Below are 15,926 nucleotides of genomic sequence, written 5' to 3'. Positions count from 1 at the left end.
CGCGGTGGTTCACTTCGGGCGCGGCACTTTGGGAGGCCGAAGTGGGTGGATCACGAGGTCAGGAGATCGAGACCATCCTGGCTAACACAGGGAAACCCCATCGCCTGTAGTCCCAGCTACTTGGGAGGCTGAGGCAGGAGAATGGCATGAACCTGGGAGGCGGAGCTTGCAGTGAGCCAAGATCACATCACTGCGCTCCAGCCTGGGTGACAGAGCGAGACTCTGTCTCAAAAAACCGCCCCCACCCGCCCCCTCCATAAAAAAACAGGAACAATGTTTGCCTTCTAAAGCTTCCTGGGCCGATTAAATGAGATAAGCATGCAGAAGGCATAGGACAGAGGTTCCTGCCCTAACGCTGTGGAACAACTCTCCTCTGAACTGAAACTTCAGATTATTTTCTCTAATTCTGGTCTCAATAGAGATGGAGATCAGAAGACCCAATTCTAATCATATCTGACAGAAAAGTCGAGGAGTGAAATATCTGTTTCCCTTCTGGAGGTGTTTCAGAGGTAGTGCTAGTGGTGCTGTGTGGTCATATGAATCTCAGCACTGAGTGTGTTTTGCACAGTCAGCCCTGACTTCCCAAGTCCTCTGGACCCCTATCCAGGTAGCTTTCCAACAGCCAAGCATATACACTTCTCTGATGAGGGAGGCGAGGGGGAAAGGCACTGCCTTTCTTCTGAGTGTCTGCTGACCCCAGGGAAGGCAGATTTAGCCCACAGCATGCCCCAGCCCACTTTCCAATCCAAGACCAGTGATTAGGGTGGCCCTTCTGGTCCTGCAGTCTCTGGGTCTGAGAGGCAGGTATAACTCCATCACCAGTAACCAGGGTGTAGAGACTATCTGTGTGGGCCCTTCTGCTCTTGGTCTGCTGATGGTAAGGAATTCACACAGGCTGTGGGCCTCTCTGCTGGGGACCTTGCAATATGAAAGATAATGTTTGTGCTTATGCTGTAATTTCTAGAGTTGATTATTGGAATCTGTAAAAAGCCTGTGGGCCAGGCGCATTGGCTCACTCCTGTAATCCCAGCACTTTGGGAGCTCGAGGTGGGCAAACTGCTTGAGCCCAGGAATTAGAGACCAGTCTGGGCAATGTGGTGAAACCCCATCTCTACAAAAAATACAAACAAAATTAGCTGAGTGTGGTGATGTGTGCCTGTAGTTCCAGCTACATGGGAGGCTAAGGTGGGAGGATTACCCGAGCCTGAGAGTTCGAGGCTACAGTGAACCATTCTAGTGCCACTGCACACTCCAGCCTGGGTGACAGTGAGACCCTGTCTGAAAAGAAAAAAAAAAAAGCTGGTAACTTGCCAGCATCCCTTACTCAGGATATGAGATGAAAAATAGAATTGGGCTGAGAATAGAATGGCCAGCTGTATTCATGGGCTGCTCATCTGCTGATATGGGGAAGTTATCAGTAGCCAGTACATGCCACAGATCTATGTGAGTTGTAGGAATGCACACGGCCCTGCCAGCTATGCTCATTCCTAGGGGGCAAAGACCGGGCCTGGCTGTTCAGTATAGACCTGAGCTCACATAGGCATTTGGCAAGCATTAAAATATAGCATCTGCTCACTTAGATGAGCCAAAATGAGGAGCAATTTCTGCTGAAAAAGTGGTGACAGGAGGGGCATGGATCATAAAATTTTTAAAGAGCAAGAGATAATGTTTACTGGAGTTTTTAATCACTTTTCTTGTGTATATGTGCCTCCTGGAGAAGGAACAGTGGATTTTGTTAAAGGATTAAAAAAGAAGAGAATTATAGTATTTGTCATTTGTTTTTTCATTCATTCATCACTCAAAAAGCACCTGAGCATACAGCACCTGAGCACCTGCTGCATACAGGAGCGTATTTGTGTACATGTTTCCATGAGCTTGAAGCTACAGCTGACTCCCTCCCTTCCCTACAGAGACTGGTATATTTCCATAGATGTCACGGTCATTGTGTTCCAGGGAAATCAGCCCTGTCTGGGGCTGGCTTTGACTCTCCTGTTGTCTTGCCAACAGCCATCCTTACCCCACCTGGGATGGAGATCACCAAAGATGGCTTCCACCTGGTTATTGAACTGGAGGACCTGGGGCCCCAGTTTGAGTTCCTTGTGGCCTACTGGAGGAGGGAGCCTGGTGCCGAGGTGAGACTCCAGCATGGCCTTTGAGTCAGGCTTCAGGAAAGAAGGCACAGATCTCTGAGGGTGAGCAAGGGCAGGCGGCCCCTGCAGTGCTCACTGGGTGACCTGGGGATGAGCAGTTCTGGGTGAAGTGTGCAAAAGATGGGTATGCTGACCACCCCATCAGTCTCTTCTCCAAAGAACTGCCTTGGTCCATTCAATCATTCCTTGGCTGGGAGCCTTTCCAGGTCAGATCTCCTGAAGTGTGGGGCTGCCCCCTTACCCTAAACTCTAACCTAGCTGGACCCACAATATCTTTTCAATGCCTTTTTTCCCTCATCAGCTCATCTCCTCAGGCACTTAGGGGCAGCAGTCAGGATTTCTAGATCAACAGGATGATTTCAAAAGCACACAAGGCTGGTACAAACCTCCTGAGGGTGTGTATCTTGGCAGGATGAAGAGGTAGAGGCAGGGATCCAGGAGCTGGCTGATGAGTAAACCCATTTAACTATGAGCAGGTGGGCCACACAGAATGCCCAGGTGGGGTACTACCTTCCCCATGGGAAGGGTCCTACAGCCTGGGATGGCTGGGAGGCCAGCCCTCACAGAGGGACTAGCCAGACAAGCAGCAGCAGTACAAGGAGTGGAGCATGAGCAGGAACTAGGGGACACTCAGACCTGTGGAGACTCTGTCCAAGCGTATGGTGACAAAGCTTAGAGGCCCACTCCAGGCAGCACAAGCAAAGACAGGCTTTATCACAAGGATTAATACGGTGCAATAAGGAGCTCTCACAGATCTATGAACAGAGCTGGCACAGGGCCAGGCTACAGCCTCGCTTCCCCAGAGCTCTTGCTCCCCTGTGGTGGGTCCTTGCTCTTGCACACTTTCTGTGGCCCTTTCCTAGCTTATTCCAGGCTGTGATCCCTCATCAATGCTTCCTACTCATGCCTATGATGTGCCCCCCAGCCCCTCCAGGCCTCTTAGGCCTGACTCCTCCTCACTGTGTCCTCTCTCCTTTGTCCCTGCTTCTAGCTCTCGGCATTCAGTTTCCCAAGACCAAATCCTCAGAAGAAGAATCCAATTGGTCTTGCTTGTCTTATCAGGCCAAGCTTCAGGGGTTGCTGGTAGCCAGCTCGCCCCTGATTGGACCTTTCTCAGGCCAAGGGTACCCTTGATCTTATAGCAGTATCTGGACTCAGAGCATGTGCCTCACCACCCATTCAAAGAGGGCTGTAGGTTAGGTTGCTTCCCATGAAAGGTGGTGTGGGCAGGTACAACACTGGGTTTCAGTATTTACCCCTGCTAGGCAAGAGCCCACTGTAGGATATGGCATTGCCAGCCAGGCAGATGGAGCAGTGTTGGGGACAGGGCAGAGCCTGTGCAGGAGGAAGCATGCAGCTCCCTCAGCTTCATTGGGATGGAGCCTACTACCCACCCTAGGTAACTGGCAGTGCCAGGGCTAAGAGGGGAGCATATACCCTGAGTCATCTAGGCTTGGTTCAGGCAAGCCTCCACAGGTTCAGATGAGGAGCACAGCCTTAGGGAGGGGCATGGAGGTGGAAGGGTGAACAGATGGATGGACAGATGGGTGGATGAGTGAGGAGGTGCTGCTCATGGCTCCACTGCACTGACTCCCTGGCAGCAGTGGCCATGCCAAGCCCCTGCTCAAGTCAGGGTCTCTGCACAAATGTTACCCTATCAGAGAAGCCTTCTCTAACCACTCTGTTTAAAATGGTGCCTCCTCGTTACCATCCCTTTGCTCTGCTTTTTCCTTCATGGTCCTTATCACCACCTGATGTGTACTTTTTCATCGTCTGTCTCACCCCATGTAAGCTCTATGAGAGCAATAACTTTGTCCATTTTGTTCAATGCTAGGTCCCTGTGCTTAGAGCAGCGCCTAGTACATAGTAGATACTTAATAAATATGGTTGAATGAATGTATGCATAAGTGAGAGGGAACATTCTGTGTGCATCCGGAAAGGAAGTATCTGCAACTTTCCTTCTTTGGCACTTTTTGCCCTTTCCAGTCCTGCTGCCTTCTGGGAATAACTTTTCTTTTTCCTTTTTTTGAGATAGAGTCTCACTCTGTCACCCAAGCTGGAATGCCGCGGCGTGATCTTGGCTCATGGCAACTTCTGCCTCCTGGGTTCAAGCAATTCTCCTGTCTCAGCCTCCTGAGTAGCTGGGATTACAGGCACCTGCCACCATGCCTGGCTAATTTTGTATTTGTAGTAGAGACGGGGTTTCACCATGTTGGACAGGCTGGTCTTGACCTCCTGACCTCAGGTGATCCGCCCACCTCAGCCTCCCAAAGTGCTGGAATTACAGGCGTGAGCCACCACACTTGACCAATAACTGTGTTTTCTGGTCTCTCAAAGGAACATGTCAAAATGGTGAGGAGCGGGGGTATTCCAGTGCACCTAGAAACCATGGAACCAGGGGCTGCATACTGTGTGAAGGCCCAGACATTCGTGAAGGCCATTGGGAGGTACAGCACCTTCAGCCAGACAGAATGTGTGGAGGTGCAAGGTAAGGCTGGCTTCTCTGTCCCTGGAGCCCTGCACAGGTGATAGCCCCTCCTGGTCATATCTCAGAGGCCTGCTGGGTTCCTTTGGTTCTGAGTTTTCCCTTGATTTCGCTGACCTCCCTCACGGACCGGGTGGTTTCCCATGGTGAAAGTATGTTTGTCACTCTGATTCCCTAGAGGTGGGAGTCCACCCTGAGGCTGGGTGGGGTTACGAGCAGCTGTCTGAAACACTTTCCCCCTTAAAGCTTCCTAGGCCTGGGCACCAGGTGTTGCAAGACTGGTTTACCAGAGAGTTACTGCCTGAGAATCAGAGCGGGCTGCAGGAGAGGCAGTCACAGGCGTCAGAGGGTCAGACCTTGGAAGGAGGCACTACATTGTACAACGCCACAGCCTTCTTCATCTGGAAGGGACCTTATGGAAAGTCTAGAGAATCCTCGTTTGAATTACTCTTTTCCCTTGAATATTTTAAGGTCAGAAAACCTACAATGTTTAAAAGCCCTTTGAAAAGAAGCAAAACCAAATAAAAGCCTACATCCCATGATCTGTCACTCAAACGTCACTAGTTACATTTTTGTGTATAGCCTTTTAGTCTTTTTTTAAAAAAAAAACTATTATCTTTTTTAAAAGACTAATTATTACCTTAATTTTGTAGTACATGTATTTATTTATTTTTCTTTCTAAAAAAATTTATTTTATTTCATATGTAGAGACAAGGTCTTGCTCTGTTGCCTGGGCCTTGGCCTCCCAAAGAGCTGAGATTCCAGGTGTGAGCCACCACACCCGGCTCATTTAGGGCATCATCCTTCAGTCATTGCCATGTGTAGGCACATGCTGTAGTCCTATAACATATACATTTTATGCCTGCTTTTTCATGAATATCATATGCATAACATTTTTCATGCAGATTTCCTGATTACTATTTTATACTACTTTATAAAATCATACAAGTCAAGCTTGCTTAACAATCCAAACAACACCAAAGCGTATAAAGTAAGGGGTAGGACCAGGCATGGTGGCTCACAGCTGTAATCCCAGCACTTTGGGAGGCTGAGGCAGAAGGATTGCTTGAGCCCAGGAGTTGAACACCAGCCTGGGCAATATAACGAGACCTCGTCTCATTTTAATAAAGAAATAAATGAAGAGATGAGTGTGCCCCATTCTTCGGCATATTACTCAGGAGGTTTCCGTCAGTGAGTTTGGCGTTTAATCTTCCAGGCGTTGTCTGTGTGGTACCAATGCTCACACACATAGATGGGATGATATTGTACCTACTACTCTGTACTTGGTTTGTCTTCACTCAGTAGTATATTGTGAACATCTTTTCATGTCAATACATATGGATCTACTTCATTTTTTAAAATTATACTTTAAGCCTAGGGTACATGTGCACAATGTGCAGGTTTGTTACATATGTATACATGTGCCATGTTGGTTTGCTGCACCCATTAACTCGTCATTTACATTAGGTATATCTCCTAATGCTATCCCTCCCCCATCCACCCACCCCACGGCAGACCCCGGTATGTGATGTTCCCCATCCTGTGTCCAAGTGTTCTCATTGTTCAGTTCCCACCTATGAGTGAGAACATGCGGTGTTTGGTTTTCTGTCCTTGCGATAGTTTGCTCAGAATGGTGGTTCTACCTCATTTTTAAAGGTCTGGGTGTGGTGGCTCATGCCTGTAATCCTAGCACTTTGGGAGGCTGAGGCAGGTGGATCAACTGAGGTCAGAAATTTGAGACCAGCCTGACCAGTGTGGTGAAACCCCATCTCTACTAAAACTACAAAAATTAGCCAGGCATGGTGGCGCATGCCTGTAATCCCAGCTACTGGGAAGGCTGAGGCATGAAAATCGCTTGAACCCAGGAGTCAAAGGTTGCAGTGAGCCAAGATTGCACACTACACTCTAGCCTGGGTGACAGAGCAAGACTGTCTTTAAAAAAAGCATATGTATATGTCAATATATGTAAATGAAAGGCTGTTGCTCTAGCTCAGATGTTGCTAAGAACCGACTTGTGTATATAGTTGTTTCCTCCTTGGGATTAGTTTTTGGAATTAAAATTTCAGGAGTTGGGGAGAAGTGAGGATATGGGCACAAAGAAAACAGAAAGAATGAATAAGACCTACTATTTGATAGCACAATAGGGTGACAATAGTCAACAATAATCGAATTGTATATTTTAACAGAAGTTAAAGAGTGTAATTGTATTGTTTGTAACACAAATGAGAAATATTTGAGAGGATGGCTACCTATTCTCCATGATGTGCTTATTTCACATTGCATGCCTGTATCAAAACATCTCATGTACCCCATATACACTCACTATATACTACAAAAATTAAAAATTAAAAATTGCAGGAGTGGATGAAAGGGTATGAACATTTGTGTATCTCTTGATGCGTACCACCAGAATATTTTCCAAAATCATTGAAACAATGTACAATGCCCCCAGCCACAAGTCCACCAGCTTCTCCAGTCTCATTGACTGGGCTACCCTTCACATTGCAGGTGAGTAGCCTGGCCCAAAGAGGCTAATTGTGTTGCTCAAGAGAGATGGGAAAATAACCTGTACCCTCTTCCGCATCTCCAGATGCTCAAATCTGGCCTTTTCTGCTATAATTATTTGGTAGAATGACTGTGAGCTTTGGAGCCAGTCCTATCTGGGTAACCTGGAGTAGGCCACTTAACTATTCTGAGCATAGATTCCTCTTCTATAAAATCAGGGGTACTCACACTCATTGCGAAGAACAAGCAACTACACATCCAGCCCCTAGCATAGTTCTGGAAAGCAACAGTAGCCCTAGCACACAAAATAGGGGCTTGATATATTGTAGTTATTTTCTGACTGTTTTCTGAACCATTTCCTCCATAACATGAATCAATGCCAAGAGTGAATTGTGAAACATACTTTGTTTTCAGTTACCGCCCAGCCCCATTCTGTGCTGTTTCTTTCAATACCTCCCCCTCATCCTGCCCAGGGCTTGGCACTCTGCCTTCCTCCTGGCAGTGGTGCCAAGGTACGTGCTAACACAGCAATTGGCTTAACACATGATACTCCTCCCTTTTGTGTCACAAGAAAAAGATTTTAATCTTCCCTGGGGCTTTCTGGAAACCATGCCTTAATCTGGATTCTAGAAAAATGCTTTTAATGGTGGTAATTTTTGTCACTAAGGCACACATCAAATCTCAGGATGATGGTATCTGCCGTCTTAGCCAATGTGCAGGGCCAACTCTAGGAAACTGGGGGAGGCTCAGGATTGAAGATTTAATCTTCACTGCTGTTTTCTAAGCCTGTTTTTATCTTTTGTTTTCAGGAGAGGCCATTCCGCTGGTACTGGCTCTGTTTGCCTTTGTTGGCTTCATGCTGATCCTTGTGGTCGTGCCACTGTTCGTCTGGAAAATGGGCCGGCTGCTCCAGTACTCCTGTTGCCCCGTGGTGGTCCTCCCAGACACCTTGGTAATAGAGTAGTCTTTATTCCTTTCAGCATAACACTGACCAGATGTAGCTTGGACCTTAGCTGGGCATGGACACATGTTTCCATGTTTCCATCATGAGATTATAGGCATCTGCACAGAGAGGGGAGAGGAATACTTACAAAAGACTTCATTTCTAACTAGAGATACTGGAAGAAATCTCCCTTCTCCAGGGCGTGGTAACCTTCCTGAGGCAGGCCACCTCTGCTCTCTCCCAGGGCCTGGGATGGCAAAGAGAGAAGATGTGTTGCCCAGCCCAGGATGCTCAGCATTGCAGGAGTCACTCATGGTCTTCCCCTCCCAGACTGGCCTGCTGAGCATTCTTGGCCTCTTCCCACAATTGTAACAGCAACTACACCCAATAACATGTTCCAACCCAACTTATTCACATGCCAAAAGCCTCATTGTTCTCAGAGTGAAGATGTACATGGGAGGCATGGACTGTGCTTTGATTTTGGTGGGATAGGGTGGGGTGAATCTGGACCTTCATAATGAGTGCCTGAGGTTAGGAGACCCTACCTGTATTCTCAGATCCTCAAGAGGCCAGAATTCTTATCTTACTCCTGAGGGCCCTGGACCACAGGTCTGGGTCTCTCCAGTGGGTATAGGACCCATGCACTCATACAATGGTGGGGGAAACCCAAAAGCAGGCCTCCAACAGCTCCCCCATGTTCTCTGGCTGCCTCTGCAGATGTTTCACCCCAACCCCCAGACCTTAACCACACAAAGTAGTGCAACAAAGCAAAACAAAACAAAAACAACAAAAACGAAATCAAAAAGCCCCATCCCTGTCACCCTAGGGAATTCTCACAGTTCTCTCCTGGGAGGAGGGAGCCAGTGTCAGCTTCTGGAAAGCAACTAGAGCCAGAACTGTCTGCAAGTTATACATGCCCATAGCTCCTTATCAGTCTGGAGTCACTGTTTCTGAAAGGAGTCATCCTCGTGACATCTCTGAGGCCCTGCTTTCTCGCCCTACACAGGAGGAATAATCCTCACTATAAATCAGTCTTCAGGACACCCCTCCACTCTGTTATCCTTATGCCAGATCTCCCTTCTCTGCCATACTTCTGGCTGGTCATAATGACAGAGCTAAGTGCCAGATACTGTTCGAAGGCTTTATATTTATTGAATCATTTCTTGTCATAAAGCTTGGCAGTGTCCTTTTTATCAGTTCCCCCTCCATCCTTCTCTGAATCACTGAATGACTTACTGCTATGCATAAAAGCAGTGGGATATATCAAATCCTGGGAAAGAGGGTGGGCCTTTATTATCCTTCAGCAAGAACGTGAGGGTCTCAAAGTACCTTGAAGCATGAAAGGATATGTATTCTGCAGTTATTGGGGAAGTGTTTTATAAATATCAATTAGGTCAGAATGTTTCATGGTATTGTTCAGATCATCTTTGTCTTTTTTTTTTTGTACAGTTGTTTTAATATTGAGAGTAGTATATCAAAATGCCACTATGAGTGCGGGTGTGTCTGTTTCTCTCTGTCTCTCTCTCTCTCTTTTTTTTTTTTCCCGAGATGGAGTTTCACTGTTGTCGCCCAGGCTGGAGTGCAGTGGCGCAGTCTTGGCTCACTGCAACCTCTGCCTCCTGAGTTCAAGCAATTCTCCTTGCCTCAGCCTCCTGAGTAACTGGGATTACAGACGCCTGCCACCACACCTGGCTAATTTTTGTATTTTCAATGGAGACAGGAGTTTCACCATGTTGGCCAGGCTGGTCTCGAACTCCTGACCTCGTGATCCATGCATCTTGGCTTCTCAAAGTGTTGGAATTACAGGCGTGATTCACCATACCTGGCCTGTTTCTCTCTTTATGTCAAATTTTCCTTAATGTATTTTGAGGCTCTAAGTGTATTCACATTTTGACATTTAAGTGTATTCAAATTTTGTTATGATTTCCCAAGTAATGGAGTCTTTTATCATTATGATATGCTCTTCTTTACCTCTGGTAATATTTCTTAGTGTGATATCAGTATATCCTTTTTTTTCCCTATATTTTTACTTTAAATCTATCTGTATATTTATATTTAAGGTATGTCTCTTATAGACAGCATATAGTCGTTCTTTTCTATTATTATTTTTTGGTATAAATCCATTCTGATAACCTCTGCCTTTAAACTGGTATTGTAGTCCACTAACTTTTTTTTTTTTTTTTTGAGATGGAGTCCCGCTCTGTCACCCAGGCTGGAGTACAGTGGCATGATCTTGGCTCACTGCAACCTCTGCCTCCTGGGTTTAAGGAATTCTCCTGTCTCAGCCTCCCGAGTAGCTGGCACTACAGGTGCCCGCCACCACACCTGGCTAATTTTTGTATTTTAGTAGAGATGGGGTTTCACCGTATTGGTCAGGTTGGTCTTGAGTTCCTGACCTCAGGTGATCCACCCACCTTGGCCTCCCAAAGTGTTGGGATTACAGGTGTGAGCCACTGTGCCCGGCCTCCATTAAATTTAATCTAATAATTGATATGGTTGAATTTAGGTCTATGATTTTATTTTCTGTTTCCCCCCCCCCCTTCTGTTCTTCTTTTTCTGCTTCTTTTTGGGTTAATTAAATTTTTTTTTTTGAATTTCACTTTAGTGGCTTTTCAGTTATTCTTCTTTACATTACTTTTTCATGGTTGTCCTAGGAGTTACAATATACATATTCTTAACTTTTCACAGTCTACTTAGAATTAATATTATATTATTTCACATGAAATGTAAGAATCTTGGAAGAATCTTGGAATAATTTTTGCTTTACATAGTCATATATATTTTTAAGGTATTTAAAATAATCTTTTATATTTACCCACATATTTACCATTTCTGGAACTCTTTCCTCTTTTCTGAGATCTGCATTTCCATCTGGTATGGGCTTCCTGTCATTTTATAAAACTTCTTGTCTTTTTTCTGTCATAGGTTTAGTAATGTAGATCTGCTAGTGACAAATTCTCTCAGATTTCTTTTATCTGAAAATGTCTTTATTTTGCTTTCATTCTTGAAGGATATTTTTGCTGGATTCTTGGTTGACAATTTTTTCTTACTATATTTTTATTTTAAATATTAATTGTAATATTTCAAAAGTAATAACATTTTATTTTAATAGAGATGGCATCTTGCTATGTTGCCCAGGCTAGTCTGGAACTCCTGGGCTTAAACAATCTGCTTTCTCGGCCTCCCAAAGTGCTGGGATGACATGTGCGAGAGCCACTGCACCCAGCTCTAACTACTTTAAAAGTGTTGTTTAATTGTCTTCTAGCTTACATTGTTTCTGATAAGTAAATAGCCATGATTTTTTTTAACATCATTCCCCTATGTGAATAGGTTCTCTTTCTCTTGCTGATTTTAAATTACCATTGGTTTTCACCGGTTAAATTATAACATGCCTAGATGGGGTTTGCATTATATTTATCTTGCTTATAGTATATTGAGCTTCTTGAATCTGTAAATGTGTATATTTTTAAGCTACAATTTGGAAAAATGTCAGCCATTTTTTTTTCTTTTTGTTTTTTTAGAGACAGGGCCTCATTCTGCCACTCAGGCTGGAGTGCAGTGGCGTGATCATGGCTCACTGCAGCCTTGACCTTCTGGGTTCAAGTGATCCTCCCACTTCAGCGTCTTGGGTAGTTTGGACTACAGGCATGTGACAGAGCAGCCAGCTAATTTTTAATTTTTTTCTAGAGACAGGGTCTTGCTATGTTGTCCAGGTTGGTCTGGAACTCCTGGGCTCAAGCAATCCTCCCGCTTTGGCCTCCCAAAGTGCTGGGATTATAGGCATGAGCCACTGCACCTGGCCACAGCTAATTATTTTATTTTTTGTAACAATGGGGTTCTCCGTATGTTGCCCAGGCTCGTCTGGATCTCCTGGGCTCAAGTGATATCCTACTGCCTTGGCCTCCCAAAGTGTTGAGCTTAATAGACATGAACCACTGCTCCCAGCCCATATTTCTTCAGGTTTTCTTTTTTTCTCATTCTCTTCTCTCCTTCTGTGAGTCCAATCTTATTTATATTAGACCTTCAGATATTGTCTCCATAGATCCCTGAGGCTCCATTTGTTTTTATAAAAAACTTCTTTTCCTCTTCTTTATTCTTCAGATTGAATAATTTTATTAACCTATCTTATTGTTCCCTGACTCTTCTGTTATCGCCAGTCTGATTTTAGGCACGTCTAGTGAATTTTGTATTTAAATTTCAGTTATTGTATTTTTCAATTCTAGAATTTCCATTTGTTTCCTTTTTATAGTATATATTCTCTGCTGAGATTTTCTATTTGGTCATTTATTATGAGACTATTTTCTTCTGTCTTTGAGCATCATTATAATACCTTTGTCTGCTTTACTTTAAAATCTTTGCTAATTTCACTAGGTGGGTCATGTCAAGGTTGGCCTTTATTGATTGTTTTGTATTTGGTATAGGTCACATTTTCCTATATTTTGTATGTCTAGTGATTTTGGATTATAGTCTGGATACTGCCAAAAATATGTTACAGAGATTTTGGATTCTGTCATGTTCCTCTGAAAACTATTGTTTTATTTTGTTTTGTTTTGTTTGTTTGTTTATTTGCTGTAGTAAGCAGTTAGTTTGGAAGACAGACTCAACTTTGGTCTCCTATGCAGTAGGCAGTTGATATCTATTAGACTGTTTAGCCTTAGACAGACTGGTAGGCGCTTTCCCCACACCTGCACGTCACACAGTTCGAAGGTCAATCAGATATTTGGGCAGAATTTATGTACAGAATTATAGCTCCCCTTTTCTGTCTCTCTCCTTTTTGGGATTTTTCCTCTTACTTTCTAACTTCTGTGTTTGCACCAATCTCTGTTTTTTGGCTTTTCAAAAACAGTAAGACTTTTTATGGCACCAAGTGGGACCTGCCTTCAGGCAAGGAGCTGTGAAAAATGGGAAACTCACCCAGTGACATTCCCTTCTTCCAAGCATGAACTTTCAGTTGCTCTACCACGATTTAAGAATCTGTTTTTAACATTTGGGTCAGTTTTAAAAGTTGTTATCTGAGGAGTGTTGGTCTGATTGGCGCTCCTCTGACATAAGTGGAAGTAGAAACCTGCAATAAAAGAGGAATTCCCTGACCTAATCCAAAGTGATGGTAATGGTAGGGAGCATTTCTGGATGAGGCATATCAATAGCTCTTCTTTCTCATACACGGTAAAAAGCTCAGCCTTCCTCAGCCTTCCTCAGCTGGGCTCCACCAGGTGGTTTTCTGTTGTGATTTCTCTCTGAACTCTGCTGTCCATGCTTATTCTTACAGGCAACTACACTCTTAACACTCTCTCTTATGTTTTCTCTTCTAGTTCTATCAGGGGGCCAGAAGAGTTTTTCTCTCTACCTCAAGATCAGGGGAATGAAGATCTTCCCAAGACCCAGTGCTTTGTTAGTGAGGAACAGGGTAAAGAGACAGGGAAAGAACCATGTAAAGGGTTAATAACTTATAGGATTTCAGGTACACAAGAAGAGTCTTCAACTGGTAAGATCTCCTAGGAATCCTGATGCATCACGAGCCACACCCTAAAATCAGCTTTTGGAGAAAACGAAATAGCTTAGATGAAACCAGAGACTGGAAGACTCTATGACAGTATGACCAATTTCATCCATGGCAGATAGACGTCCTTTTGCTTCCCTGTTCTCTGTTACCATTCTTCCTACATCATTCTGATGTCTGTTCCTACAGACATTCCCTTCCGTAAGGCTTTTAACTTTTATTCTTATTTCACGCCAAGATTTTTAAAGTGGGCAAATTATCTGAGTCTATGCATTTCCCCACAGTGCTGTGTGAGAAGCAGATCACTAATGTCCATTGAATCCCACACACATTCTTGAGCTGTGAATCAATACTGCCACCTCCCCTCTCTCCGCTATGACTTTAGCATAGCCTAGCTGCATTTCTACATTTCTGTTACTTACAGATAATACTCCAAACTATTAAAAAGTGATATCTAGCCATCCTTGCAAAGTCGACTCATCTTTCCAACTAAACCATGGAAAATTACCAATCAGAAATCCTTGACAATTCTTCAAAAGGGTCCACTGAGTTTGTGTTTAATTTATCTGTAAAGATGAAACATTTCATGTCTATGTCTAAAATTTGTAGTAGGTGATGGTTGCACTCTGAAATATGACATTAAGAATTTTTTCCATTAAAGTGTATATCACCAAGTAACAATCTTTTTAAAAATTATTATTATACTTTAAGTTCTAGGGTACATGTATACAATCTGCAGGTTTGATACATAGGTATACATGTGCCATGTTGGTTTGCTGCACCCATCAACTCATCATTTACATTAGGTATTTCTCCTAATGCTATCCCTTCCCCAAGCCCACCCCCCAACAGGCCCCAGTATGTGATGTTCCCCACACTGTGTCCAAGTGATCTCATTGTTCAGTTCCCACCTATGAGTGAGAACATGTGGTGTTTGGTTTTCTGTCCTTGTGATAGTTTGCTGAGAATGATGATTTCCAGCTTCATCCATGTCCCTGCAAAGGACATGAACTCATCCTTTTTTTATGGCTGCATAGTATTCCATGGTATATATGCTGATGGATATTTGGGTTGGTTCCAAGTCTTTGCTATTGTGAATAGTGGCACAATAAACATACCTGTGCATGTGTCTTTACACAGCATGATTAATAATCCTTTGGGTATATACCAGGTAATGGGATTGCTGGGTCAAATGGTAATTGTAATTCTAGATCCTTGAGGAATCGCCACACTGTCTTCCACAATAGTTGAACTAATTTACACTCCCACCAACAGTGTAAAAGCATTCCTATTTCTCCATATCCTCTCTAGCATCTGTTGTTTCCTGACTTTTTAATGATTGCCATTCTAACTGGCGTGAGATGGTATCTCATTGTGATTTTGATTTGCATTTCTCTGATGACCAGTGATGATGAGCATTTTTTTCATGTGTCTGTTGGCTGCATGAATGTTTTCTTTTGAGAAGTTTCTGTTCATATCCTTTGCTCACTTTTTGATGGGGTTGTTTGCTTTTTACTTGTAAATTTGTTTGAGTTCTTTGTAGATTCTGGATATTAGTCCTTTGTCAGATGGGTAGATTGCAAAATTTTTCTCCCATTCTGTAGGTTGCCTGTTCACTCTGATGGTAGTTTCTTTTGCTGTGCAGAAACTCTTTAGGTTAATTAGATCCCATTTATCTATTTGGACTTTTGTTGCCATTGCTTTTGGTGTTTTAGTCATGAAGTCCTTGCCCATGTCTATGTCCTGAATGGTATTGCCTAGGTTTTCTTCTAGGATTTTTATGGTTTTAGGTCTAACATTTAAGCCTTTAATCCATCTTGAATTAATTTTTGTATCAGGTGTAAGGAAGGGATCCAGTTTCAGCTTTCTACATATGGCTAGCCAGTTTTCCCAGCACCATTTATTAAATAGGGAATCCTTTCCCAATTCTTGTTTTTGTCAGTTTTGTCAAAGATCAGATGGTTGTAGATGTGTAGTGTTATTTCTGAGGGCTCTGTTCTGTTCCATTGGCCTAGATATCTGTTTTGGTACCAGTACCATGCTGTTTTGGCTACTGTAGACTTGTTTGAAGACTAGTTTGAAGTCAGGCAGTGTGATGCCTCCAGCTTTGTTCTTTTGGCTTAGGATTGTCTTGGCAATGCGGGGTCTTTTTTTGTTCCGTATGAATTTTAAAGTAGTTTTTCCAAATTCTATGAAGAAAGTCATTGGTAGCTTGATGGGGATGGCATTTAATCTATAAATTACTTTTGACAGTATGGCCATTTTCACAATATTGATTCTTCCTATCCATGAGCATGGAATATTCTTCCATTTGTTTGTGTCCTCTTTTATTTCATTGAGCAG

The 15,926-nt window shown here is 43.7% G+C and overlaps 1 protein-coding gene across 3 annotated transcripts in view; it reads left to right on the top strand.

Annotated features, from left to right (window-relative positions):
* Positions 1-15,926, top strand: part of IL20RB (interleukin 20 receptor subunit beta) — a 47,045-nt gene that overhangs the window by 23,425 nt on the left and 7,694 nt on the right. Inside the window, exons 4-6 of one of the 3 annotated variants that reach the window (XM_008009026.3) lie at positions 4,488-4,638; positions 4,882-5,106; positions 7,950-8,092. In XM_008009026.3, coding sequence (XP_008007217.1) covers positions 4,488-4,638; positions 4,882-5,106; positions 7,950-8,092 — 519 coding nt within the window. Of the gene's footprint in view, positions 1-2,007; positions 2,133-4,487; positions 4,639-4,881; positions 5,107-7,949; positions 8,093-15,926 lie in introns of all 3 variants that reach the window. The other 2 variants (XM_008009027.3, XM_008009028.3) reach the window with 2 other exon arrangements.

Source organism: Chlorocebus sabaeus, chromosome 15, assembly GCF_047675955.1.
Source record: "Chlorocebus sabaeus isolate Y175 chromosome 15, mChlSab1.0.hap1, whole genome shotgun sequence".
NCBI lineage: Eukaryota > Metazoa > Chordata > Mammalia > Primates > Cercopithecidae > Chlorocebus > Chlorocebus sabaeus.
Note: the sequence above shows the minus strand (reverse complement) of the source record. Positions and strands in the feature narration are given on the sequence as shown.